Here is a 27,238-nt window from a genome sequence, read left to right as displayed (position 1 = left end):
TTAACCATCTGAACAGCTCTCTAATACTACTGGACTGCTGACATGAATTAGCTGAGCAGCCTGTGTCTCTTGAGGAGTTTATTTGTAGCTGATGATGATAATGAAGCCCAGGAACCTCAGTGAAGTGGACTCTCCACCGTGTCAGCATGGAGGCAGTCTGTGTTTAGGGCTGGTGTGTGTGGAAAATGCCCTGTCCAGAGCATAACACAGAGTCCACAGTGGAACTCTCAGCATCTCAAACCGGCTCCTGCTCTCTCTCCAGGCACCACATCTTTTGTTGACCCAAATTGTTTCTCCTTCACTAGCTCTGATGTATTATTCATGTTATTTCAATGTGGTTTTACTTTTGATAAAGGAATGGGATTTCCCCATTTGACTGTAAACATGGTGAGAAAAAGCTTTTAGGACATTATTCCAGCCCTAGTTTAGCTGTAACCAGCTGAAATATAAATATCAAAACCTCCTTGCCCTGTCATTAGAGATTAAGGAAAAGCTTTATGAAGAAGTAGGACTGTGCGTGGTTTGACTTAGTGCCACAAATAAAACAGAAGCTTCATTTAATTGTTTATACCTTTGCACATAATAATGTTAAAAAACACACAGAATCTTGTAATGGAGAAAAATGGGTTTAATGTTAAAGACCAAGTAGGAATTGGTTCTGGAACAGAAGAAAATATGTACATTTACTGAGGGAATCTGTGACATATAAAGCACAACACTAATCTCTGGCAGTTCTTTTCCATTTGATGGCACTAACATTTCTATAATTAAGAGCAATGGAATTATTTAGAGGAAAACTGTGTTATAAACCATTCTTTTTTTAATTGAACAGCTGTAATTTCTACCAATGGAGCAAACTATATTATAAGAAAATGATTATTAGTTTAAAATGCAAAGTTAAATGAATGCAAAATTAACAAACAGATGGTGAAGAATTATTGTGCTTTATTTTACTCCTGGGTAAAAGGGCTCATGCAGGATTGTAAAAATGTCATCACACTTCGTAAACCTGAAAGCAAACAGAATTTGCAGTTGTGCACATCTGTTTTGGGACACTGCTAGAGGGTTAGAAGAATCAACGTTGTTTTCAAATAAGGGTATTCATCAAAAGGATATCATTTACTTAACAGTTATGGCTTCTGCTAAGCATCAGACTTAATGTTCTGTGGAATTCATTACAAAATTTGGCAGCTTTTTTCTTCACAAGCTACTGAGGCAGCATTCTGCAAAACTGAAACAAACAGCCTCTTCTTACCCTCACCTCCCTGAAGGCCAAAACAACAGTTGAATAACCTGCTTCAGTGTTTGACCAGTAAATTCAGGGTTTTAAATTCTGGGTCAAGGTGTTGCACTCCACAAAGCTTGCCCAAGAAATAGCAGGGTAGAAGGAGCAGGGTGGAAAGACATGGGGCTTATTTATTTATTTCAGTGGCTAGTGAGTTAAAGAATTATATAATGTTAGGGAATACCGTGTCTTGGGAGAAGCAATGGGACAAATACATGTAAGTGACTAATTTAGTCAAATCGGAAAAAAAAAAAAAAAGCTAAAAGCCCCAGCCAGATAAAATATGTCAAGTTTTTATTAGGAAAGAAATGATATTAATGTTCAAGCTGGTGGTTTCAATGTATGCCACCTAATTGCTTTGTTTGAGCTCAATTTACAAAAATTAGTGAACTGGAGATGTAGGATTTTGTTTACGATGACTTTGTGCCATTTGGAGAGTGCAATTTAGGAACAGCCAAGGAAATAGGAATTATGAACAATAAGGTACTGATTGCAGTCAGTGGGGAAGGAATACTAAGGAGGTGCTCACTAATGAGGAAGGTATTAAAGGCAGGAAATTCTTGCATTTTTTTATGTCTCTACATAATCCAGAGTTTCTTGTCACTCCATCCCTTCTATTGCCTCATAAATTATATGTATCATTGAGTGTATATAGTGACTTTGGCTGACATTAACTTTCTGTTAAATCAGGGTAATGTACCTACAAAATCTTTCTTGAAAGACTGTATTATAAAGACTATAAAATGAAAATACAAAGTTAAGGCCATGTCAGAAGACAGGTTGTCTGCACACAGTTAACATCCTTTGCACACTGTTAGTGTCCTTGGCACACAATTAATGTCTTTTGTGCCTAGGCCTGATTATGCATCTTTAATTGTGCGGTCACATGCAGAACAGTTTGTGCTCAGTTCAGTCCATAGGATGGACATTGCTTTCTTAGTATAAACCTCTTCAATATTCCATTTTTTCATTATAGTTTAGTGTGTAGGTATGTAGACTACGCAGATACTGCTGAAAAGAAAGAATTCCTCTTTTCTGCATGAGTTTTCCTATAATGTTTTTACTATAATGAACATGTAGATAATTTTTTAATATTTTTTTAAATAGCAGATTTATATGGCACTGTTATGTATCTTAGGCTACATTTTCCCCCAGAGAAGTGGAATTTATTTATATCTGCTAATTTGGATGGCAAATTGAAAGAGTTTTAAAAATACTCAGACTTAGTTGAAAAGGTTGCACTGATGCTGCAGTTCTTCCTTCAGTCTGTTGCAGTTGAATGCACAATCTGTATAGAAATTAAGGCTGAATTTTTACAGAGCAAAGAGAATTCCAGGCTTTTAACAATAAGATCAAGAGCTAAGCAAAAAAAGTAAGAAAAAAAAATTTACTTAGTGCACTGCCCAGTATCATCAAGGATCTTCATGGAAGAAATGAAACTCAAGTCCTTTGCAGGCCATTGCTCAGTTGCCACAACTAAGTGATTTTCTTCTTCCACAAGTCATCCACAACCTCTTCCAATATTTCCCTTTTTTCCCTCTATAAATTAAGCACAGTCTCACAGGTAATAGGTTTCTTTAATGCAGCGACTCCTCTTAAAAGATCTGTTTTATGCACAAAATCCACATTTGATCTGTAATCCTCCTTGTGTTTTAATGCACTCACATGTGTGCGTGTCTGCTCATTCCTTTATCTGTGTCTCCGTGGCTCTTTGTTGCCTTGTATTTGTCTGCCTGTATCATTTCCTTTTGTCAGGGAGAAAAAGGAAAAGGCAGACCTCCCAAACTGCAGGTTTAAAGCCTTTGTGGCTACATGAGAGCACTGCTATCTGAGCTGGCTGGGTGATACTGATCCAGCATTAGGTGTCAGAGAACAGTGTACTTTTCCTCCCTGTAGTCTTCATCCAATTTCAGTTGCCTCAGGCTTCTGACTTTTTGTTCAAGTTGGTATTTTTAGCCGCTTCCACTCTTCATCTGTCCTTAATATTTCTCATCCCTTTTGCCTAGATTCTTTCTTAAATCTGTCCCATCACCGTTTCCTGGGTCTTGGCACCTGAGTTCCCTTATGTCTTTATCCAGTTTGAGTGCTGAGGTTTGATTCATTTGCCCTTCAAGTGTTGTCCCTGCCCCTCCTCAGCTTCCATCTCCATCCATGGTTTCTCCTCCCAGTCTCATCAGGTTCATTCACACAGTGAATCCCTTTTGTCCCACTGCTCCTTACTTGTCCATCTGCCTGTGTGCTGGATATTCCTAAGTGGCAGGAGTATCAGGATCCTTAGGGATGTCTGCTTTCCATGCCAGTGGCTTTTTGTGCTTAGGCTTTAGAGTATTTATTACAGACTTCCTCCCTCTAAGCCTTGTCAGACTGCAGGAATCCTTGTAGGAGGTGCATGATGTCCAGTCAGTGCTAGAAATTGGAGAGAATCAGTCATGATCAGTCAGAGTAGGTTTTTCTGTGATATTTCACTGACAAACTTCTGGAAATGTTTTACATTAAGAAAAAAAAAAAAAAAAAGGAAAAGGAGATAGTTTTCTCAAGCTTGGCCACATCTGGATAGATATTCAGGGAGAGGGCACAAGTTACATCCCCCCACACCAAAACTCCTGATGTTTTTGTTAATGACTTTTCTATTCTCAGAAATGGCTGGAAAGTTTTGTCTAAGTATTCCAAGAATACAAAGAGAATTTAGAGATGTGTTATGAAAAGTTTAGCCTAACTTCTCATTGTTCAGAAAACTTGAGAGGATTTATATGAAAGTATCTTTAAACAGTCTCCATGAACATGCTCTTCTTTGATAGTGTTATGCTGACAAAAACTTTGGTGTGGACTTGGTTGTGGTACCAGGAGAGAACTTGGGTCAACATAGGACAGTTCAAGACTCTTGCCTAAATTTTGATAAGTGTCCTTGTGGATGTGCCTACCTGTGAGCTGTGTTCCAATTCCAGCTGCAGGCACTGGAGATCTGGCTAGTACTGTAGCTTGAAAATGGACACCCACTGTTTGGCCGACTGAATTGCCATGAAGTGAATTCCATAAAATGACTAAGCCTTATTAAGTATAATGAAGTTTGGATGTCCTCATCAAGCCTTGTGTTGTTTGGAAGCATGATGTGACTGTATGAGCAATAAATTCTCTTTTTACTTTAAATACCTTTATAAATGTACTTTATGACATAACCTATAGAATGCTTGAGCTACTCCAGAATCTCACATATCATTTAGGAGTTTAGGAGCTGTGCTGGATTTGACAGAAAGTTGACTTCATCCCAGTATGTTCTGCAGTGACCAGTAACAGATGCCTAGAGATGATCATTAAACAACAAGCATGTAGCAATGTTTCCCTCAATTATTTTTTCTCAAGCCTCCAAAAATTTGTGGCTCAGCTTGTGCTCTGCCAACACAAAGAAATGTCTACACACACTTCTTAAGACCTTCCGAGCATGAATCAAATGGAACTGGCACAATAGTCTGTTTTCTGAGCCTGCCAAAAAGCAGCCTCAAACCAAAGCTGATGATTTTTGTTCTTGCCTTGTTTGTCCTGGAGTTGCTGATGCTGAAGCCTAATAACCACAGTTTAAATTACATTAAACATTATTGACCTTCTTGTTGTTGACAGTCTAACTAAACAACAGGCTCGTGTGTGCTCTTCTGCCACGGTGGATATTAGATGGGAATTAAGGGAGTTGTTAGCTGTGGAAAAGCTTAGCCTCACTCAAAACATTTACATTATCCTAAATCTTGCAGAAAGCGAGGAGGTGAATAAAAAGCCCCCCCCTTTTTTCCTCATGAAAGTGTGAAAAAAGCAGCAAAGGCAGAGTCTGTGAGGGAAATGATATGCATGAAGTTATTCTACTAGCTTATGTAATGATGAGGAGAACACAGCTCTAAGGCACCCAAACCCTTCCATGGAGCTTCTGAATTAACAGGGTTTGGGAACATTTCAGGTTATATGAGGAAGAGTTTGTGTTCCATAAAGTTTGCATGTTTTCCTCCACCTATTTCAGGTTTCAAGTAAAAAATGGTATTTTGCTTAGCAAACTTGATTCTTGCAAGTTTTTAACGTATTTGCCACTAAAAAAAAAGCCCACCTCCATACTTGAATGCTTTTTTCTCTGAGTTCTTAAATGCCTTAATATCAACACAATTTATTTAATGCACTTTCTAATGAAGGTGAGAGGTGATTGGTAGGAATGAGAAACAAAGTAGTGACTTGTAGAGAGCCTGAAATTTCCACAGTTAAAGAGACTTCTGCTTTCTGCCTTGATTGCGTGTGTTGAGTGACTGTGTTAAGGTTTGAGGAAGAATGACTGATCTCTGATTGACTTGCTTGTTAGAAATGGAAGTAATTTCCAAATTTGTGACATGAATCGTTTAAGATCAGAAAGCTAGAAGGTAATTTCTAGTACTGCTGGAAAGGTGTTGTCTTTAGTACTTCTAATCAGTAGTTCAGTCAAAAGCCATTAATTGTTTTTATGTTGCCATCTTACTGCATTGTGCTCTTTAGTGCTTTATGGTACTTAAACCAGTGTATTTGACAAGAGAGGTGCTAATGGTCATTAGTGTCTGCAAGCAATATAAAGCTTTTTCTAGATGATGGAGTAATCAATGAAGATTATCAGAACTAGCAGAGAGCATACTTCATTAATCACTGTTTATAGAAAAATTTCTTCATGCTCTCATTAATGACAGGTTGTTAAGGTCCAGTTCTCTTCAGTCGCAGGTTTGTGTGACAGCATTTCCCAATAGCTAAACTGTCTCAAATTTGTTCTTATAGATAATACATTAAGTTGTTTAACCAAGGACAGATTGCTTGTGTGTATTTTTGGTACACTAACATATAATTAAAATTTCTTATTGTTCTCGTAGGTTTTGTCGCCTGATCTTTTTTAAAGAAAAAATTCATAATCAGTTAAAAACCTGTCATTTTGCAATTCACAGTACTAATATTAAGGTCTAGGACATTAACCAAGTTGGAAAGTATTTACTCAAAGAGTCTATTTTAGCCTTTCTTTAATATCTGCCTTCTAAGAGTTGTTACTTGTCCAGTTGCTGAGACAGTAATACTATGAAGTAATTCTAAAGGCAATAAAATAGTGATAAAACATGACCTCTGATTAATTCTTGGTACTATCTGGATAAACTCTTACGTTGTCTTACAGGCATCTTTTTATAATTTGAATTTTGTAGTACTCTAAAGTATGGAGCAGCAGGAAGGTTAGAAATACATGAACAAAAAGCTGCTGCTCTTGTCACCATTTTCCACTTGGGCCATCTGTTTCCAGTAAAGCCAGTAGGATTTGTGACATCAGCTGAGCTAAACAAGGCAGAATTAATGTTTTTGTTTAGCTGGTTTTGGTGCAATTACAGTTGTAGCAAGGAGGTATTTGTCTTCCTGGAAATCTTCTGTGTGGTTTCTGCCACTCTTATTTCATGGAGGATGTTCTCCCATAGAAGTAGAATACAGAGGAGGTGATTGATCAGGTTTTGTTTCGTGTTAGTTCAGCTAGTTCTCCTTCTTCCACTGTATTTATGCAACAATGTCATATTTGAGCCAGTGGGATTAGTAAATGAAGAGAATTTTAAAATTAAATTTTAAAGATGGCATAGCTTTTGCTTTTAAAAATAATTTCTTTTTCTGTCTGAAAAATTGGATGTAAAAAAAAAAAAAAGTCAAAATTGCCAAGTAGAAAGAGGAGTGGATAGTTTTAAATGAGGGAAGTCACAATGGCAAGAAGTAGTACAAGTAGGGATGGACTCAGAGCTTTCTTGCGGTGGACAAGTGCACAAGGAACTTACTGAAGGGACACTTGGTAACTACTGAAGGATTTTCTGAGTAGGAAAATAGTCTGCTGGCTCTGCTTTAGTTTATTTCCTTGAGTGTACTATGAATAAGTAATAAACTATCTCTCCAGCTTTCTGACACCTTGTAAAGTTCATTTTTTTTTCCTGTAGAACGGGAATGTAAAATTATTTGATCCATAAACAAAACAGTGTTTGTCTTGCCTTGACAGCTTACCATTTTCCAGTACCTACCCTTCGAATACTCAGATTCAGCTTCCACCCCCTTCACATAACACCTTACTTTGTGCTCATACTAATGAAACTGGAGACTCCAGGCTGTCCCTGGCTCTGGCTCTGTCCTCATATGGGCATGCATCTCATGGGCAATATGATTTATTGCTTCATTCCATCTCCTGCTGTCATGATTCCATATTGTAGCAGTAATAAAGTAGTATTCGTTACTGATTTTATTTAGCAGAGCTTTTAATTTTTTTGTTTAATTTAATCCATTTTTGCTGCTCTTTTGGGGTCATAGCATGGGGCCTGGCTTCAGAGGAGTGTTGGCTTCTAGTGCTGGAAAAGTGACTCTTCCCACCAACATCTGCTGCCAAAAAAATCCCTTTGGGCATTAGTTTCTTCAGACTGTTTTATCTCTCTTACAAATTCAGCAAATGTTGATATTCTGTGCTTTTTATTTGCTTCAGATGATACATTCCACATTGTTTTCAAAGTATGTTTCACTTATCTGCCAAATGGTTTTCATTGCCAGTGCAGTTTAGCAGATGGGTTTGAAGAGTTCAATTACATGTAACTTGGGCTTCCATTTTTCTTCCAGCATCTTTATGTGGTTCCTTAAACCAACATCAACATTTTTCAAGGTTTTTTAGTAATCCTGCAGTTTGCTCATTTTCAACAATTTCATAGTTCAGTCATAAAGCATTTGGGAAAAGTTACATTCTGATTTTGTATTTGCTATGTACCCTGGTTGATTGGTGGTTTTGAAAAACAGATGTGGTATTTAAAAATGCTATTTATATTGCTATTTTATTCCATTATTCCCAGCTTTTAATAAATAAATGTTGGATTATTTGAGCGCTTACAGTTCTTCCATAATTTTCTTTTCCTGGTTAAGTAGTTACTAGGGGTCAATGATGAGATCCAGCAAAGTCTTGTGGAATACTTTTTTGAGGGATACAATTTAGACCTTAGCTCCTCTCAAGTTCCCCTATTTTTTTTTTTTACCAAGTAAAATCTTTGAAAAAAGTGTAGCCTGTAGGAGTTGTGTCTTAGCTAAACCTGCTCCATCTCCGTAGGTTTTTGGAACATCAAGGACAAAATATGGCAGTGGTTGTGTGTGGCTCAGTGTGGAGCTGCAGTTCTCAAGTTGAAGGCTTTCAGCTGTACTTTCTTGGTTTTACATCTAAGTTCAGGATTTACCTTGTGCAGCACCCTCAGCAAATTCTCATTGAAGGTGTCATTTCCTAAAAGGAATTTCTTGCAGGACTTCAGTTTTGTTGGCAGTCCATAAATGTAATTACCATTGCTGCTGCTTTTCCCTCCTTCAGGAGCTGCGTGTTACTGTTTGCTTATCTTGTTCCCCCCTTCTCTCCTCTGCATTTCAGCTGGTAAAGTAGCAGAATGCACCTTTCCCATGCTGTCAGCAGGTGTTAGACACGGGTAGAGGTAAGATGTCCTGCAGATCAGAGGACAGAACTAAGCATTGTAGCCCACAAACTTGGCAGTAGTTCTTCTTGGTGATCCCCTTCAATTTCTGTGCCAGAGCATTTTATCTCTTTACGCTGCAGTTCTGCTTAGCATACACTAATATTTTTTCTGTCTCTTGTCCACGAGTTGTGGTACAGGCAGATATTTTCCTGAAGATGTTTATTTCATCTGGCTTTAAAGAATATCGAGGTAGCTGTTGACACAGGCAGCTTTGTGATTTGTGTTTTCATATGGGCTGGTTTTGATATCTGTAGACTTGTAGTAGCACTATTTCATGCCTAATTTCATGCCAGCCTTTGAAACAGAGAAGAATTATGGTAATAAATATTGTCTGTATTCTGAGAATTAAGCAGATGCAGTACATAACTTTTCTTTCATTTGGTTTATGTGCATATTTGGATGTTACTTGACACTTCAGCTAGTAATCAAACACGCCAGTGTTAGTGTTGTATTTCTATTGTGAAAAATGAGAGTCCCTGAGCTCAGTTGTTGCTGTGTATTTTATGTACGCCTTCCTGTGAGCCACTGACCTGTTTTTTCTGAAGTTTACTCAAAATCTTACGGTGCTGTGCCTTAAGAAGTATTGTTGCCTTGGTGAAAAAGTGCAAAAGGATGTTACAGTGCTTCAGGGACTGTAATGAATCCGAGGAAGAGAAAAGACTGATTAACTGAATCAGAAAGGTGTGGGTGATTTTTTACAAGCAGACTGATAGACTCTGCTTTCTCTTGACTAGAGAACTGGAGGATCGTTGCATAGCTCTTTCTGAGAAATTATTCCTCTGGTGTCTAATAATAATCGTGCTTATTTATGACTTCTCAAAGTTCGGTGGTGATATTTGTGTAGTCTTGAAAGGCAAGATGAGAAGAAAATGCAGGGTTATGTAATGCATTATTGTCCCAGAGAGAATTGTATAATGCCAGTAAGATTTTCAGGAGTACATCATACTTGATTTCCATTTGCATTTCTGATTACAGTGTCTGTGGTTTTACATTACAGCTTAGAGAGCCATGTGGTTTTTAGTCATAACCTATTGACAGCATGGTGTCATCTGCCTTTATTTTCAGAATAAGTTTTCAGCCCCATTACTGAAGGCATAGCTCAAGTTAGATAACATCGAATGAAAACGCTTTTCTGTGACAAGAAGAATCTTAATCATCAGAGTGCGTTTCGAGTGGGTTTCATTAAACATTTTAAGTAAAGATTTGGAAGTGGCACTGAAAGACACTACCCACTAGTTTCCTTCTCAGTATTCACTACCTCCTACTGGCCAAGGTGTTCATCTGCTAAATGAAGGAGGGGAAAAGATCTGGCTAAAAAAAATCAGAAGAGAAAGGAATTTCTTAATGACTTGTTCTGTTTGTTTTTCAGCGATGTGCATTTTGTAAGCACCTTGGAGCCACTATCAAATGCTGTGAAGAGAAATGTACCCAGATGTACCATTACCCCTGTGCTGCTGGAGCAGGCACATTTCAGGATTTCAGTAACTTGTCCCTCCTTTGTCCAGACCACATTGATCAGGCTCCTGAAAGATGTAAGTACACAGTGTTCAGATGACACAATTAATACCAGGTTTTATGAAAACTGCTCTGTCATAGGATCAGCTTAAGAATGCATTTGTTCAGATGCGCTGTCACAATTCCTGTACCCAAGAATTCACATATGTTCAGGGATAGAAAAGATGTGAGTTCATATTCTGCTGTTGTTAAAGACCAGCAGTGCTGCACAGCAAAGTATTTTTCTTTTAATGACAGAACAAGGAAGAAGTTTACTGGTAAGGCTTGTTTTCTGTCAGGTTTTAGTTGAAATTGATAGAGTTGCTTTTCCTGCCTCAAGTTAGAGCAACCTTCTTGCAAACACTTCAGCTAAATAATAGATTTAGTTCCATTATGAGCTTTGTTTTGTACTTGTTCCACAGAGGAGTTGGTTACAAAGCTCTCAGCTTTATCTTGAGGAGAATAAAACTGTTTCTTTTTGTAAGACTTCATTAAGGTTTAAAATGAGTGTACTTTTGTTATGAGAAGATTAGTTGAGAAAACTGAATTAAAGTAGTGGTTATTAAATATATTAATTAAATTTGAATTTCATAAGAATGATGAAGTTTTGTATGAATAAGAACTACTGAGAAATTTTTTTGGTTCATTGAATTATTCATAATTTTCAACAAAATAATAATTGAAAAGATTATTTCTTTTTAGCAAAGGAAGAAGCAAATTGTGCAGTGTGCGACAGCCCTGGAGACCTCTTAGATCAACTTTTTTGTACTACCTGTGGCCAGCACTACCATGGGATGTGTCTGGACATTCAAGTCACGCCTTTGAAAAGAGCAGGTTGGCAGTGTCCTGATTGCAAAGTGTGCCAGAACTGCAAGTAAGTGAGACTTACAGGACATGGAGGAGGATGGTGTGAGATTTATGTGATTTTGAAATACATATTTCATTAAATGTTTGGGTTTTTTTTTTTTTTTCCAAGAAGTGTAGATTATTTGCCCATCTGGTTGAGATGCTGTATTAAGTAGCTGAGCAAAACTTTGTTCTAGAAGAGCTGAGCTGAAAGTCTTGTGTATTTTACCCCCCGAGTTAACATTATCTTGTCAGGTTCTGGAAAGCAGTACAACATTCTGTTTTTTTCCCCTCCTTTTATAATACAGGAGATTTCTTTTCAAGTTTACAAAATAAATAATTTTAATATGGTGCCTTCACAGTCTGAGAAGCTGTGCTTTTACTCAGCTGACAGTTCAGTTGTGGCTGTGCCTACACACTGGGCAGGTCTCCTGCATTAGGCCCTCTCATATGATGTCTTTCAGAGGCAGATAAAGAGTCATTTTGACAACAAAACCCTGGCTTAGTTGAGCAAAGACAGTGACATGAGTGGCCCTGATTGAGTAGTTGCACCAGCCAAAGACAGGGACAGTGAAGCCTAATGACAGTGGCACTGTGAGAGTTCACTTAAAACATGCTGACTGCTTGTGGGCTTGTTCTCTCACAACTTCATCTGGTGGGCACTGCAGGGTTCTTTCACTTGCTTGGTTTTTTTAAAGGACTTACTGGAGAAGAGTTTTGTTGGACCCTATGAAGGAAAAAAACCCCACTCTACTGCTGCCTCATGTATGTGATCAGTCACTGCTTTCCTGTTTTCCTAGCAGAACACTTGGTATTTTCTAGCATTCACTTCAAAAAAAGGGCGTTCCCTGATCACACACAGCAGATAGCAAATCTCAGCAATGAAGCTAGAATAGAGAAGCACATTCTAAAAAGTATCCCTAAAATGTTGTCATGGGTAGTTTCAGCATCTGGTAACATATCTTCTCTTTAGTGGAGAAGTAGAGAAAATGTGATGTGTTCACACCCAGTCCATGGGACCACGTGAGATACATCCATGGGTTCTGAGGGAGCTGGTGGATGGAGTGGCTATGCCACTGTCCATCATATTTGAGAAGTTTTGGCAGTCTGGTGAAGTTCCCATTGACTGGAAAAGGAGAAGCATAAGAGCTCCCATTTTACAAAGGGAAGTAAGGAAGACATGAGGAACCACAGGCTGGTTTCCCCTCCTGCCTATCGAGGGTCATGGAGCAGATCCTCCTGGAAACTGTGGTGAGACACGTGGGGCATAAGGAGGTGATGGTGAGAGACACCATGACTTCACTGAGGGCAATCACTGGCTGAAAAATTTGGGGCCTGCTGTGATTGAGTTACAGAGTTTGTGGAGGAAGAGCAGCTGATGTCACCTACCTGGACTTGTACAAAGTGTTCAGCACTGTCCAACACAGTGTCTTTGTCTCTAAACTGGAGAGAAATGGATTTGACAGATGAAGCACTCCATGGATTCAAGAGCTGAGGTCAAAGACTCAGGTGGAAACCAGTGATGAGTGTTGTTCTCCAGGGGTCAGAATTGGGGAATTGGGTCACGGGGGCAGTGGAGTCAAGGGCACCTCAGCAAGTTTGCCAGCAGCACCCAGCTGTGTGGGGCAGCTGATGCTGAAGGGACCCCATCCAGGGGGACCTCAGCAGGCTGGAGAGGTGGGGCTGTGTGAACCTCATGAACAGCCAGGTGTGCAGTGCTCTGCACCTGCATTGGGGCAGCCCCAGGAGAAGGGCAGAAGGGCACTCAGAGCAGGTTGCCTGGAGGAGCCGTGGATGTCTCACCCTGGAAGTGTTCAAGGCCAGCCTGGATGGGCTCAGAGCAACCTGGTCTAGTGAGAGGTGTCCCTGCCCATAGATCTGGATGGTCTTTAAGGTCTCTTCCAACCCAAAACGTTGTTTCATTCTATAATTAATGCAGTATGGCAGTTTTCCCACTATCACTGGAAGAACAGCATTTGAAGCATATCTTATGCAAAGAGAGGGGTTTTTAAAATCCCAGGTCTCTCAGGTAATGAGGTCGTATCTAGCATGTGTAATGCCATATACTGCAAGGCTTTATCTAGGCAAATCTTGTTGCATGTTTACTTTCTGAATTAATTTATTTAAGCTAAGGCAGAACACAATGCCTTTAGATATTACCAAACTATTTGTCTTCTTCTCAGCAAATTTATTTTATCACTGGAATCTCTGGTGGAGCTCTGTAATACATCATTGTAGAAAAATTGAAATCTCTTTCTTTAATGTTTGTTTTGCTCTTACAGTCATATTGTCTGACATTGTAGGAGCTCCGATAGTCAGACTTGATGGCTCCTTTTTTTCCTTTGAAAAATTACAGTAAAATTTCAGAAACAAGTACAGTTGGATGTTCTCTTCAGAAAGAAATAAAATGTATATTGCAGATTTTGAATTGATTTCAGTATGGAAAGGCCATTTAATCTGTCTACACATGTGTAAATGGAAATGGGCCAATACCTAGTGTTCAGAATGGGTACAGAGGCTCAGCTCTGGGTGAATAAACATAGAGGTCTGTACTCATATTTAAAAATGATTATGAAGGCATTGTCTCTGGAGATATTCGTAAGTAGTGTTTGTATATTTTTATGTGCACACCTGTGTCTTCCTGTTTAGACTTCTCTTGAAACAGGTATTTTGTTGCTGCTTATTGAAGTACTTTTTGATCCCTTGTTACTTTCCTTAGACACTCTGGGGAAGACAACAAGATGCTGGTGTGTGATACATGTGACAAAGGCTACCACACTTTCTGTCTACAGCCAGTTATGGATGCTGTACCAACAAATGGCTGGAAATGTAAAGTAAGTGGAAAGGTTTCAGAGTAACTCCTTGTCATTTGTAGGAGCCCAAACTTGGTTATCCACACTGTGCTGTTCCAGGTGTACTGTGGATTGCTGTTGCCTTGTAATACAATTGTTAATTTCTGAAGAAATCCCACTTGGATGTAAATCCTGTGGCTCTGCAGCTGCTCCATGGGTGGGGCTGGCAGTGCTGTGGCTGAAGCAGCCTGTGCAGGACAGTAAATCAGCCTCCACAGGGAAAAGAGAAGTGTAGGATCCAGGTGCAGTGGATAACCTGCAGTTAATAACAGCTGCTCTCGTGATACAGTGGGAACAAAAATGTAAACTCAAGGCTGTATAGTGTATATGTAATCTATACTTGAAGTTTCTTTATATTCAACTCTTCCCTGGTTACCAAAGCAGTTCTGCAGTTTGTGGGTTCCTTTGCATTTGAGGCAGGCAGGATGAGTTTGTTGTTTTATCAGTAACTTTGTAAGTAATTGCAACATAATGTGGGAAATCCCTGTATTTGAGATGTATGTAATGTTATATCAGTTTGTGGTGGTCCTAAGATAACTGAGAGTAGCAATAAAAAAATTTGATCTCATAAGAAATCCTCCTTTCAAATCAGGGAGTAGTGTCAGGAAACTTCTTGCTGTTGTACAGATTATTCATGCTATGCTATCAGATCTTGGATACCTTTCTGTGTTATTAGGGACCAAATCTATTAAATTTAATTCAAAACAGGAAAATGTCAGTTAATGGCAGTTCTATCACACTGTGAAATACCATAATTAACTACTAAATTCTTGTGATCTCTAGAACTGTAGAGTATGTGCTGAGTGTGGCACACGAACAAGTTGTCAGTGGCACCATAATTGTTTGGTATGTGACAGTTGTTACCAACAGCAAGACAACTTATCTTGTCCTTTCTGTGAAAAACTGTGCCTCCAAGACTTCCAGAAAGATATGTTGCATTGTCACATGTGCAAAAGGTAAGTATCCACCTTTTGTTAATTTATACTAAAATGTGTTGAGTTCTGATGAACTGTGTGACACTGATGGGTTTCTGGGGAGGATGTCCCCTGTGTTTGATGTACAGTGCCACAGGATCTTGGGCAGCTCCTTGATCCTTCATCCCTAAATACAGTGAACAATAGCAGGTGGTTTTATTTTAATCTTAGCAAATGAGTATTAATTGGCAGTTACCTGAGGGTACGTGGCAGTTACTTGCTGCTGGCTACTGCTGCCTCTTGCATTTCACCTGTTTTGTGAGGAAGCAGGCTAAAAAGGTCATTGTCCTAAAGTTTAAAGACTATTGTTTGCAGTGACCTGGTTTTTTGGAGGTTTTTTTGTATTTTCAAGCTTGTTTAATTTTATGTCTTTTTCTATTTTAGTAATTTAAAAAAATTAAAAATACACTATTTGGAACATCCAGAATGTAAGCTATGTTTCGTATCCAATGGTATTGTATCTCACTGTACAACATCATGATGATGCTCTACGTCTTGTGGAGTGTGATTGGCTTTGGGGACAATTTTAGTCTTCATGTTTAAGTTTGTTCACTGTTTGACATGCTGACATATGATACTTATTCCTCTAAAATTTTCCATAATCAAGCAGTGGTTGAAAAATCTTTATCTCCCCACAGGAATGGGAAACAGTGCTATTTTTAAATGGATTTTTACTATGATGCTTTATATTTTCATTACTAAAATCGCTGTCACAATAAATTAAATCACAATAAATTAATCTCCCCAGATGGATTCACATAGAATGTGACAGATGTCCAGGTAGTGAATTGGAGTCTCAATTGAAAGACTACATCTGCACTCTTTGTAGACAAGGAGAAGGGGATCAGACTCAGTCATGTGATGTAATGAACACTTCTGAACTCATTCCTGGACCTGACAGTATAACAGGTAATGAAACTTAAACCTCACGGTTCCAAAATGCTAACATCAGATCTAATATCTGCAGTCTCACCAAGCCTTTTGTGGACCAGCCACTCAAATTCTGTTCTGTGAGGTTCATCCCTTCCCCTGTCTAACAGCAGCTGCTCAAGCAATCCATGGGTGGCTTCTCTTTCTGGCTTCAGGATCCTGGATACAAACATGGGCTAGTGAGCACCATAATTACAGCTCTCAACCTTCCAGCTCCAGCCTCTCAGCCTGTAGCTGGAAATTTCACTAATTTATTTTGGATATGCTACAGTTCATAGCTGTATTCATTTGAAGCCTGGCTGTTTCACTCATTGGTGCCTGGTAGATGTTCCTGGAGACATTCAGTTCTGTTTCTCTCTGGCTGCTGGTCAGTCTCATAGTGCCTGTTCTCCTCACTGTATCCAGGGAGGACAGAGCAGTGGGAGCTGGGCTGTGTTCAAGGGACAGGTGTTGATTTAACTAGACACCTTTTAATAGATGTCCATTTTTCAAAGCAATATATGATCAGTCATCTTGTTTCTGAGACAGTCTTGTCTAAGTGGACAAATCAAGCAGAAGACAGAAAGCTGTTGAGAAGTGTAAAGTATCTTTTGAAGAATAAGTCAGCAACAGTAAGGAAGCACAGAGAGGACTTGGATCTGCTGATCTGAGCCCAGTGGGTCATCCACAAGAGCCGTGTTATAAACTCAGAACTAAATGCTTTTGTGTGTTTCACCCCACATGATCTGTTGGGCAGCACCTGTTCTTATCCAGGCCGAATTTCCCTGGTGAAGTACAGCTGTGGTTAAATTCAGAAGCAAGGTAAAATTTAACAGATTCACTGCACAGCCACTGCCATGTGCGTTTTTTGGGCTTAAGCAGCAAGTGCTTGTAAAAAACTGATCTTTTGTTATTCATAAGTTTTGAAAGCCTGGTAAATTTTAAACTTTGGCAGGAAAGGGGAAGTGTTGGACTACAAGGAAACTCTAATGTTTGTGTTCAAACTGATGTTTTGTACAAACAAGTCACCCCTTTGATGTTGGCCTGTACATTACCTTTTGTAAGCAGTAAATACATGATGGAAAGGGTGCTCCTGGAGGAAGGGCAGTGACAGGAGGTAAATGTCTGTAAATGGGTTCACTCTGTCAGTGAACATCGCCACCAGGTCAGGAAGAGTGGCCACTTCAGCCTTTGCAGATCATTTCTCTTCTGAAAGCTTAGGAGAGGCTGTGGACTCACAGGCAGTGTTCTTAGAGCATTTTGAAGATGTCCAAAGCAAAACATAACCTGGCACAACTCCCAGTCTCCTACAAAAACCCCTTTTGAGTAAGTACCAGGTTTATCTGGAAGGCTGAACTTTTAAGCAATGCTTCTATTAGGATTTCTAGCTGCTAGAAACATTGACAAGCATGCCCTTGTCCCAAAGGAAGAACAAGACTGTCATCTCAGCTTCTAGGAGTAATCTGGAGCTATTACATCAGTACAGTCATGCAGTGTTTTATACCCAGGAGAGCACTTCTGTACTTGAAAATCAGATTTGGAGCCAATGTAAATGATCATTTCCTTGAAGTTAAAATATCACTTTAAAGTTGGCAGAGTCTGGGAAGAGCTTTTAGGGTGCTAAAAGTAGTATCACCTAATAGTTGCTGGCTTTTTGAACTTATGAAATACTTTCTTGATGCAGAAAGCTGTATTTGTTTCACTTTTTTTTGTGCTAACATCCATGGAGGATCAGTTCTCTTCAAGTTAATGCTTCTTGCTGTATACTTTGTTTTCCATACTTCATCTAGTGCTTTTTAATTAATTTCCTTAACTGTGAAAGAGCTTTTACACAAGGGGATAAAAAAAAGTATTTCCTGTTTCTGTGCTCTATTATGATCCTGTCAGCCAAAAAAGCACTCAACTAGTGCCTTTTGCATGCAAAGATTAAGATAACCATGTAGGGTGAAAATCAGTGTTCCCAGTGCTGATAGTAGATGGAACATCCTATCTGTGCCATAATGCATTGTAGTATTTGTATACAAATTTAAAGCTTTCATGCTGCCAGTTCTGTTGAATTTTATAGACACGGAATTTAAGAAAATTCTTTCTTGTATTGCTCCAGTTGTGCAGAAGTCTGTGACTGTGTGCATATTTTCACTTCTAGGCATATGCAGTTGCCTTACAGACATGTTTTACTATCTGAAAAGTATAAAACAGTGTTAAGGAGTAACATGTTGTTAATTTTTAGGAGTACAGTGTAGTCTCTTTAACCTTCTCACTGACCTGACTTGTCCTAAATCCTACCATCATTAAATATGAGTCTCTCTTTAGCCAAAAGGTCAAACAGTGACAGCAGTTGCTGATACCTAAGTAGTAGAATAAACACATCAATTTTAATAACTGCTTTGCTTCTCCTTAAGCTTGTACAGGTGAAATGGAAATGGAAAGTGGTGGAGAGGAAATGGCATTTCAGGAACAGCCCATTACTGGTGATGGCCCCGATCAGGAATCGGCCATTGGGTGTGTTACAGAAGGTAAGAAAGAGTTTTACACATTGAGAAAATACCAGTTCAGAACCCTTCAGAACCAGAACCTTCTTCCAGTCAGTAAGGTTTGCAGTGCTTTATAAATGCAGGAGGGAAAAGCGCCTGGAAAACAGTAGAAGACACACTGCAACAGTTCTGAGCTCTCAAGCAGAGTATGAACTTCTTTGCTTAGTAAAGGAAGTATTTTATTGAAGGCAAAGAGAATCTTCAGAATATTTGTGTTGCTTTACTTTTGTTTGTTTGTTTTACTTTTTTTGTGGGGACTGGCTTTTTCCAAGCTGGAAAAATCGCTGAATGCTTTGTATGCTGGAAGTTTATTGTAAAACCCAATGGCTTGATGCTATTCAAATACTGCCACTCACACTTCCTCTTAAGTGCTTTGTGCTTGCAACTCCACTGGCATACTTGGTTAAGGATTTTCTGGTTGGTGTTTTTTTCCCCCCTTTGTGACTTCCAGACAGGGTTGCAGCAGCTGATCATTTTTGTTTTGGGAGAAACTGCATCTTTCCAAACACACAGGGAGGAGCAGCTATGGAGGAGTCAAATCCACTAGATGTGTTAGTGACCAATATCAAGGGTAAAGAACTTGCCAGGATGTCCCATTTGGTCCCAGATGATGTTGGAGGATGGTTGCTGTAAGGGGAGACAAGAAACTTGTATTTAAAGACAAAGTAAAGAAAAAAGCAACTTGTCAAATTAGCTTTGATCTCTCAGTTGTGTGTCACAGCCTGTGGTGGAAGGGCCATGATTTAAACTGTGAAGAAATAGTCAGAATAAAATGCTGGCTGTCAACTTAGTGGCTGAGGAAGTTGTAGCAGTGCGGGTTTAAGAAGAGTACAAGTGTAATAGAAGATCAGAGGCCTGTAAGAGAACCAGGGCCCATCAAAAGAAAATGTGAGAAGCCAGATTCAGAGCAAAGAATGTGGTTCTTTATAGAGTGGAACAAGAGCTCTGGAACTCCTTGATGAAGAAAGTTATGGATGAAAGGTGCTTGATTTGGTTCAAGGGAGGGCTAGATAAATATTTTTGAAAGAAATTCATAATACATTAGTAAAATAAATTAAACCAGTGGCAGCTGTTTTCATTTCAGTTGATTTCCTAAAGTCTGAAAGAGTTTTAGGAGGAAAATGTTTTTTATTAGTACTTTTCCTGTTCTTCTTAGCTTTTTGGAAGTGTTGAGGCAGTAGCTTAAATTACATTAATTTATGATAGCATGCGTCCTCAATACACAGAAATTAAAAAGAAACTACTTCTGGATGCCTACCTGGAAATGTCTGTTCAGTTCCTCAAAAATTAATCTTGGGTATATTTTCTTGTAATTTACTCTGCTGTTTTTGCAGGGAAGAAAAATAATGACCTAAAAATACAGACTACTGAAAAAATAGGTACAAAGAAAGATATTTATGAAGTATATTTTAAGCTACATGAAGTATATTTTAAGCTAAGCTTTACACTGAAGTAAAGTGATATGTGTTGGCCTGCATGATGTGCACCAAGTATACTTGTTGACCAGTACACCAGAAGGTTTTTTTTCTTTTTCACAGTGGCCCTTTAACATGGTTCTACTTAATTGCAGGCATATCACCAGAAGAAAAGACCACACAACTGGAAGCAGAAGTCTCTGTTGAAATGAATCCAGCTGAAATGGAAATATCTCCTAAAAAGACACCAACATCTGGTGACAGTCAGACTGAGAAAATGATGGAAGTGGTAGAAGGTGTTCAAGCTGTGGCACAGCAGGAGATGGACAAACAAGCTGAGGAGACACAGCTGCCTCAGGGTGGTGTGGAGGTATCAGAAGTGTCCACAGCAGACTCTCGGTCTCTGTCTTCAGTGCCTGAGACCATGACTGTGACACCAGAAATGCTGGAGACTGAAAGAAAAGGAGATATTTCTGTCCCCGTAGAACAACAACTGGAAATAATAAAAGTGCAGAAAGATGTAGAAAAGGAAGAAACCTGTGAGAAGTCAGAAGCACCAGCTCTTCCAGAAGTAGAAACCACTGCTTCAAATGGAGGTGTTGCAAATAGTTCACCAGTCGGAGACAAACCCATAAAACCACCAGCGGAGACTTGCCCCTCGCTTCCCCCATCACTTAATCTAAACAAGACAAACGTGTCTTCCTCACCAGATGTTTCCCTAGACTTGCATTCTGCACGAGACGTGCAGCACAGCCAGCCCCCAGTGCTGCCTCCAGCTGCTGGGAGCACTCTCCCAACCACCTACATATCAGTCACTCCAAAAATCGGCATGGGCAAACCGGCCATCACCAAACGCAAGTTCTCCCCTGGCAGACCCCGATCCAGACAGGTAAGCACATCACTGTTTCATGATGTGTTTGTGGAATTGCAGTGTAACTCACCAGGTTCACTTGTTTCTTATCACATGCGTTTAGTCTCCTAAGTGAACGTGTAGTTTATTTTTTCAAGGGATTAATGTTCTGGTAAATAATGGAGAAGTCAGCCATCATAAATGTGGTGAGAATGTAAGTTCCTTTTGGCTCATGGTTAAAGCAAACTGGAAGAAAATTTGTTGTATTTTTCATACAGTATGCAACAAATGCAAGTAGACGTAATGTTGTGCTACTTACCTTCTAATATTTTCCACATATACATTTATTTTGGCTTGTACTTTAAAAGTGTGTTAAAGCTTCTTAAACTGGTTTAGAGAAGAACCGTCTGGAACTCTCTGTCCATTACTCTGCCAGATATTTTCTTGATCAACATTTCTAACGATGTGGTAAATAATTTTGTGGTTTTGCTACATTAGGGAATACCATGCAGGAACTATCTTGTACAAATCGTTGTGGTTTGACTAGGATTAAATTTGATAAGTGAGAAGAATCCTCAAGTCTGTCACTTTTTGCAGCGTCTTTCTCTGCATTTGGGTTGTGTTCTGGAGAAAATGGTTTATCAGCCCAGGGTATTAATTTCTTGTTGGTGAAATTCTGTACAAAAAGTGTGTCAGTGTAACATGTTAGTGTTTCATCTTCTCATCACAATTTATTTTTAGTCTTTGGGAATTGGAGGTTGATGATTTAATGCCTTTCTGGACTTGGTGTTAGCAAAGCTTTTTTTTATATATTTCACAATTCTTTCAATTTTTACATGTCACTTCAGGGTTCAAAACTTTTGCTTCCTAAGGTATGAGAGAGTGTTCTGGAAAGTTTTTGTGCTGTTTCCACTGAGTTTAGGAGATCTCTGTTTGTTGTGCTGCAGTTTGGTTTTCCAAGGTCACTGTACAGTCAGGTGTATATATCATATTTGCAGAAATATGTTAATGCCTTAAACACTTTTCTCTTCAGTACTCTTTAAGTTCCTGCTCTGGGCTTTTGATGAGGGACTGAAAGCTTAAATGATGTTATGTAGACTGTGAAGAAAGGAGATTTTTAAATGTCCAGTTGCAGGCAGGTGTTTTCCTTTTGAGCAAGGTGTAATTGGACAAATCCACGATGTATTGAAATCACTTTGGATTGCAGACAGAAATAGGTTTAGATTTATTTTGTGAGGGTTTTAAATTATTCTTTCTGCTGAAAACATTCAATTTTTTAAAGAATTGTGTATTTTTCCAAAGGGAGAGTTGTGGATAGGAGCAGAAGCAAAATCACAGAATGGGTCGGGTTGGAAGGGATCACAATGGGCCATCTGGTCCCACCTTGCTGCTCAGGCAGGGTCATCCCAGAGCACATGGCACAGGATTGCATGCAGACAGTCTGGTTTCCTGTTACATGGGGATTCTGAGGGGTGGGTTGGAAGTAGTAGTTTGAATAAGCAGGCAGTTTTTCACCAGGTATAACAAACCCAGAGAAATAACACACCTATTGTTTGTTTGTGTCAGTACTATAGACACTTCAGAATGGATCTTTCTCCAGTTCTGGCTTTTGGAAAGCATCATACAGGGCAGGTGCTGGCAGCAGAGAAAAGTGCTCCTTGGTGACATTCCATCTTATTTTCCATGCCATTGGAACTCCACAGATCAAGAAGAGACATAAGCTTATTTTAAAACATTTTAACCTAACATAGTGTTTCAGTTCTTGTTCAGCTGGAGGTGATCACATTGATCTAAAAGAAAGTAAAAAATGGGGAAAACAATACTGGAGGAAAGGTGCTTCTATAAAATTGTAAGTGTAGCTGTTTAGAGTAAACCAGGTCATGTGTGATTCTTCTCTGGGTGGCACTGAAGAGGAGTTGTCTTCTCAAAATCAGGTTAATTTTATGGGTTTGGGGTCTGCCCTCTCTCTGTTTATAAAATAGCAGATACTGCTGTTGTGTGGTTTTGTGTTAGGTGTGGGGTTATGCCATATAAATGTTACCTGGCAGCTGCAGGGGTTTTTGGCAGCCTGTCAAGGAGGGGAGGGCAGAAAGTTACACAAATTGGGTGGGTTTTATTAATTAAAGAGATTGTGGCTCCTGTGTCTGCCTGCTTTCTTCTGTTGTGCAAAGGAATTTCCATTGAAGAAGTTGTTCCTTGTCCAGGACTGCTCAGGTTTAAAGTAGTTCCTTTTTGGAGTCTAATCACTTTGTGAACCCCAAAGACAAGCCAATGTAATTTGACAAACATTAACATTAGGTGTAATATTTTGCACTTTCTCCTAGAAGTTTGAAAGCTCCTAATATGCAGTTTACTTTGTTGGAATGTCCTTTTCCTGATGTAAAAATGCAGTAATATATCCATTGCAATTTGTTTATGGAACTTCCTATAAAGAGGGAAAAGAAAAAAATTTCACTGCATCCTGAATATATTTCTCCTCAATTTTATAAGACATGCTTCACTGGAGTCAGGAGGATCCATGTAGAAGGATAGTTTCTGATTTGGATTTGTTCTCATTAAATTAATGTCTTGTGCTGGACAGTAGGACGAATTATCCACCCTTTCTTCAGAATCTGTTAATACAATTGCTAGTAAAATATATTTGAATAATTATTCTGATTTGCCACTGAATACAAAGTAATGCATAATCTGAAGTAATTTCCTGTCTAGTAGTTTGCTTTAGTGATGTATCTGCAACAGCACATTGCTTCTGTTTGGAAAGGACTAAAACCCATCTCAAAAATGAAGACAATATTCTGCTTAAAGAGACTTCATGAACCCCTTCCAGGGCTGCAGTCAGTGTCACTGATGTCAGCATCCCTCTGCCCCCTGGCATTTCTGCAGGCATCCCAGCTTTGCTTAAATGCAACAGGAAAAAATGCAGCTTCTAACCAAAAGGGGAGTTGTGTATAGATTGTATAAATGGTATAAAGTGTAGGTACAGTTGGGAACTGTCTGAATTGCTTTGTCTGGCACAAACCTACTCCACTTTGAGGAATGTGTCAGCTCCTGACAGTGAGGTGCCCTTGTGCTGAGAGTGTTTTTTGGGGCAGCATGTTATCCCTGCCCTCAGCTGCAGGCAGGCTGCATTCTGCCCTGTGAGAGGACCCTCTTCTGCCAGGCTCAGCATCTCACTGGGTTTGTTCCATGTCTGCTGTTCCTGTTCCCCTGCTCCATAGTGCAGCCAAATTAATTTTGACCTGTATTTGAAATTTAAGTATTTGTAGATCACAGATACTTACCCTGAGCTGCCAGCACGGTCAGGTTTTTACAGTGCTGTCCTTAGAGTTGTGTCTGTCCAGTTTCTTCTCCATGGAACATGGAGATGCTCCACTCTTGCCTGTAAACTGCAAATTCATGTCAGGGGCAGGACCACTCTTTAACCATTTCCAAATTTCTCTTTTCTGAAGAATTAATCTTAGTAGAAATTTTCATGTAAGTTTATTAATGACTAATCTGACATAGATCCAATTTCAAATGAATCTTCTCAAGGAAAATCACTGTTTTCTGTGGAGGTCTATGTTAAATGGTGTTGTGTTTATTCTGTGTATCCGAATTGAACAGATTTGAAATAGTAATTTTTGCTATGGCACAGTGCACTGGAAAGCACAGGATGAAGTCAGTAAATGGAAGGCATTACAAATTTTGGCACTGAAACACTGGTAGGTGAAGAGTTGAGAGCATTCTGTAGAATAATTCTGAATAAAACCCAGTAAACTTCTGTTGGTTTTGTAAATTCCATAAATACTATTTTAATATTATTCCAGAATATATTCTTTGAGAAATACCATGTTCAGATGTATTCCATTTTCTTAATGACAATGTTGATGATCACTGTTATGCAATACACTGAATATCCGTTGATGTTCTAAGAGATCTGTTTAAATGAGACTGAAAAAGAGCACTGTGATGGGTTTGGATGTGTGCTGTCTTGGGTGGTATGGCTTTTTAACTTTTTTTTTTAAGTCTTCACTTAAATGGTATCACTAAGTATTTTGTTGTAAAGGTAGATGTTGGGAAAAAAGATGGAAAAAGAGTATTTCAAGGATCAGTTTTTGTTACGGTTTTTATGCTCAGTGCTTGATTTTTTTTTTTGATTTTTTTTTTAATGAGGAGAGCTGTATTTTCAAGTGATTAAAGTTTGTTCACAACCCTAAAATTACATTAAATATTAAATTGCAAATCCAGCTTTGTGCATTTGCAATTGCAGCAGGATTCATAAAGCGTTAAGCAGCTAGACACAGTCAGTGGTAATTTAGTGAGATCTCCTGACCCTGGCTGACACTGGGTTTCCTTTTGTTATAATTTACTTGCAGCTGTGTTGTTCAATTTTGAGGACTCGAGAATATGATGGAGAATTAGAACTTCCTGTTTCTGTCACAGTACATAATTATTGCTGGGGTTCTGATATAAATGAACTGAATAGAACTTTCTCTTCAGTGTTGTGTGGTAATAGGCATTAATTAAAAGCCAAAATATAATTAATGCATCTCTTTGATGTAATTCATTTGTTCCTGGTATTGTGGAAATGTGTGTTTTTAATTAAGTTTATCTGACCAAGAATTCAAATTTTTCGGATCTACAATAAAACTTGGATTAAATTTCCAATTTAATTCTTAACAATATGGTTCATGAATCATATACAAATCATCTTGTTTTGCAAGAATGAATATTTCATATTCAGATTTAATGTTCTTTTAGCTTTTTAATCTTTTGAATGTATTTAATCACTAGAAAAGTTATTTTCTTGAAAGGAGAAAAACTTCATACCTCCAAACTAAGAGTAGGTAATTTTAGTTGGTGATAAAGTATTTGCAGCATGTTTAAGATCTTGAATTTTGACAGTCAGCATGTTGCCTCCTTTATAGATTGATGAAAAGATTGTTTCTTTGATAAATAAATTTTCTTTGTTTTGCTATACAGATTTTTAGTTGCCATTGTATAAGAACAGTTACCTACCATGCATTATGAATATTAGAAGGAATGGGGAAACTAATAAAAATTCAATGGAAGTTCGAATTTTACCTGCTAAAATTCACTATTACTTGGTATTAAATTCGTGTCTGGAATTAAGGCAAATCTCCTGTGCCATAGACCTGCTGATACAGTTTTCTGCCAGTGTATCAAATTTCCTTTTTCCCTCCCCATTTTTGACATGATGTCCCTGGTCTTTCACACATGTTCTGTCCTTGTGCCCTGGGTGTGAGCAGGGACTTGTCCATCTCTAGGTCTGAAGGTGCAGAAGGTTTGTGCCCAGCACTGAACCTCTTCATCTTCTGAGTTGTCTGTGTGATGACCACCTCTGTGAAGTCAGGATAAAACTGGGGTAACAAAATCTTCCAGTCCAAGGTGTTGATTCCAGCACATAGACTGGAACCCTTGAGCTGCTGTGTCAGGAGCTGTTCTTCTGGAGTGGCTTTTGGTAGCCCAATTGGAAGTATGTCCAATTTTCACCTCCTGTGGGCAGAATTGTCAGGTTGTTAAGATTTTTTTGATGGTTACATTATCCGTATTCCTCCTCCTGTGCAGGCAGAGCTAAACTCCCAGGAAGCAGATTTTTGCTGAATACCACTGTGTCCTCACTGGGGGTTGTACCGAGTGTTGGTGTTTTTGCCATGTGACTTTTATCCATAAATTAGGCTTTTAGGTCACTGACAAACTTTCTCTTTTGGTTCTGCTGTGCCAGATCACCCTGTTTCCAGCCACTACAGCTGTTAGCAAGACACCTCTTAGCAGTCTGAGATAAATATATGTTTTGATGGAGTTGTTGATTCTAAAGAAACTTATTTTCCATACGTTCTTGATGGAGAAATTGCATTTCAGAAAAAAAAAAACCCAAACAAACCAAAACCCCAACGCATTTTGCAAAGCCATCTCATTTTCCTTGATGCTTATTATTATTGTAGATCCCAGTGTGCAAAGGTGTAAATGTGTTTGGGCTTGCCCTTGTGAGCAGTTGGGAATAGTTGGGATTGTTTGTATGCATGAGGTTATTCCATATCAGCCCTGGGATTATGGTGCTGAGTGGCATTCTGGGGAAGGTAAACCTACACTCCTCATCAGTTCCACTTCTCATCCTGCTATTCAGTGTTTTTTACTCTTACAAATGTAGAATTAGGAAAATGTACTGTCCTTTATTAGTCTAATGTGTAAATTGGGAGTGAAGTTATTTGTGATGCCTGTCTCCCACAGTCTTTCTTCCGTGCTTGAGAAAGTCTTTCACAGATTTTACTTTCTACAGCATTTTTTTTCCCTTGTCTGTCTTCGCCTTTTCTTCTCACTTTGCTTTATTTCTAGTGACAGTCATAAAATATCTCACCATGCTGGAACTACATAAATAGGGATAATAATTAGTTAAAAAGAGCTTATAGGTACACCATATAGATGTATATTATTAGATGTACATAATAACATGTTAAAATGTGATACCACAGCATAACATGAGAACGCTGGGGTGAAAAAAATCAGTGGTAGGATTTTATAATGGTTTATTTGTGGCAGACTTGCAGGAATGAGCTGCTTTGTTGATTACCAT

At 38.8% G+C, this 27,238-nt stretch overlaps 1 protein-coding gene and 1 long non-coding RNA gene across 13 annotated transcripts in view; one reads left to right on the top strand and one right to left on the bottom strand.

Annotated features, from left to right (window-relative positions):
- The window catches only part of LOC136358485 (uncharacterized), a 1,172,843-nt gene that overhangs the window by 1,025,920 nt on the left and 119,685 nt on the right, over positions 1-27,238 (bottom strand). The gene's annotated exons all lie outside the window — the stretch shown is intronic.
- The window catches only part of KMT2C (lysine methyltransferase 2C), a 192,718-nt gene that overhangs the window by 93,746 nt on the left and 71,734 nt on the right, over positions 1-27,238 (top strand). For all 12 annotated transcript variants that reach the window (XM_066314259.1, XM_066314319.1, XM_066314277.1 and 9 more), the window contains 7 exons: positions 10,160-10,322; positions 10,987-11,158; positions 13,850-13,964; positions 14,766-14,938; positions 15,705-15,865; positions 18,268-18,381; positions 19,970-20,703. In XM_066314259.1, the coding sequence (XP_066170356.1) occupies positions 10,160-10,322; positions 10,987-11,158; positions 13,850-13,964; positions 14,766-14,938; positions 15,705-15,865; positions 18,268-18,381; positions 19,970-20,703 (1,632 nt within the window). The remainder of the gene's footprint in view (positions 1-10,159; positions 10,323-10,986; positions 11,159-13,849; positions 13,965-14,765; positions 14,939-15,704; positions 15,866-18,267; positions 18,382-19,969; positions 20,704-27,238) is intronic.

Source organism: Sylvia atricapilla, chromosome 1 (assembly GCF_009819655.1).
Source record: "Sylvia atricapilla isolate bSylAtr1 chromosome 1, bSylAtr1.pri, whole genome shotgun sequence".
NCBI lineage: Eukaryota > Metazoa > Chordata > Aves > Passeriformes > Sylviidae > Sylvia > Sylvia atricapilla.
This window is presented reverse-complemented; position numbering and strand designations above follow the sequence as displayed.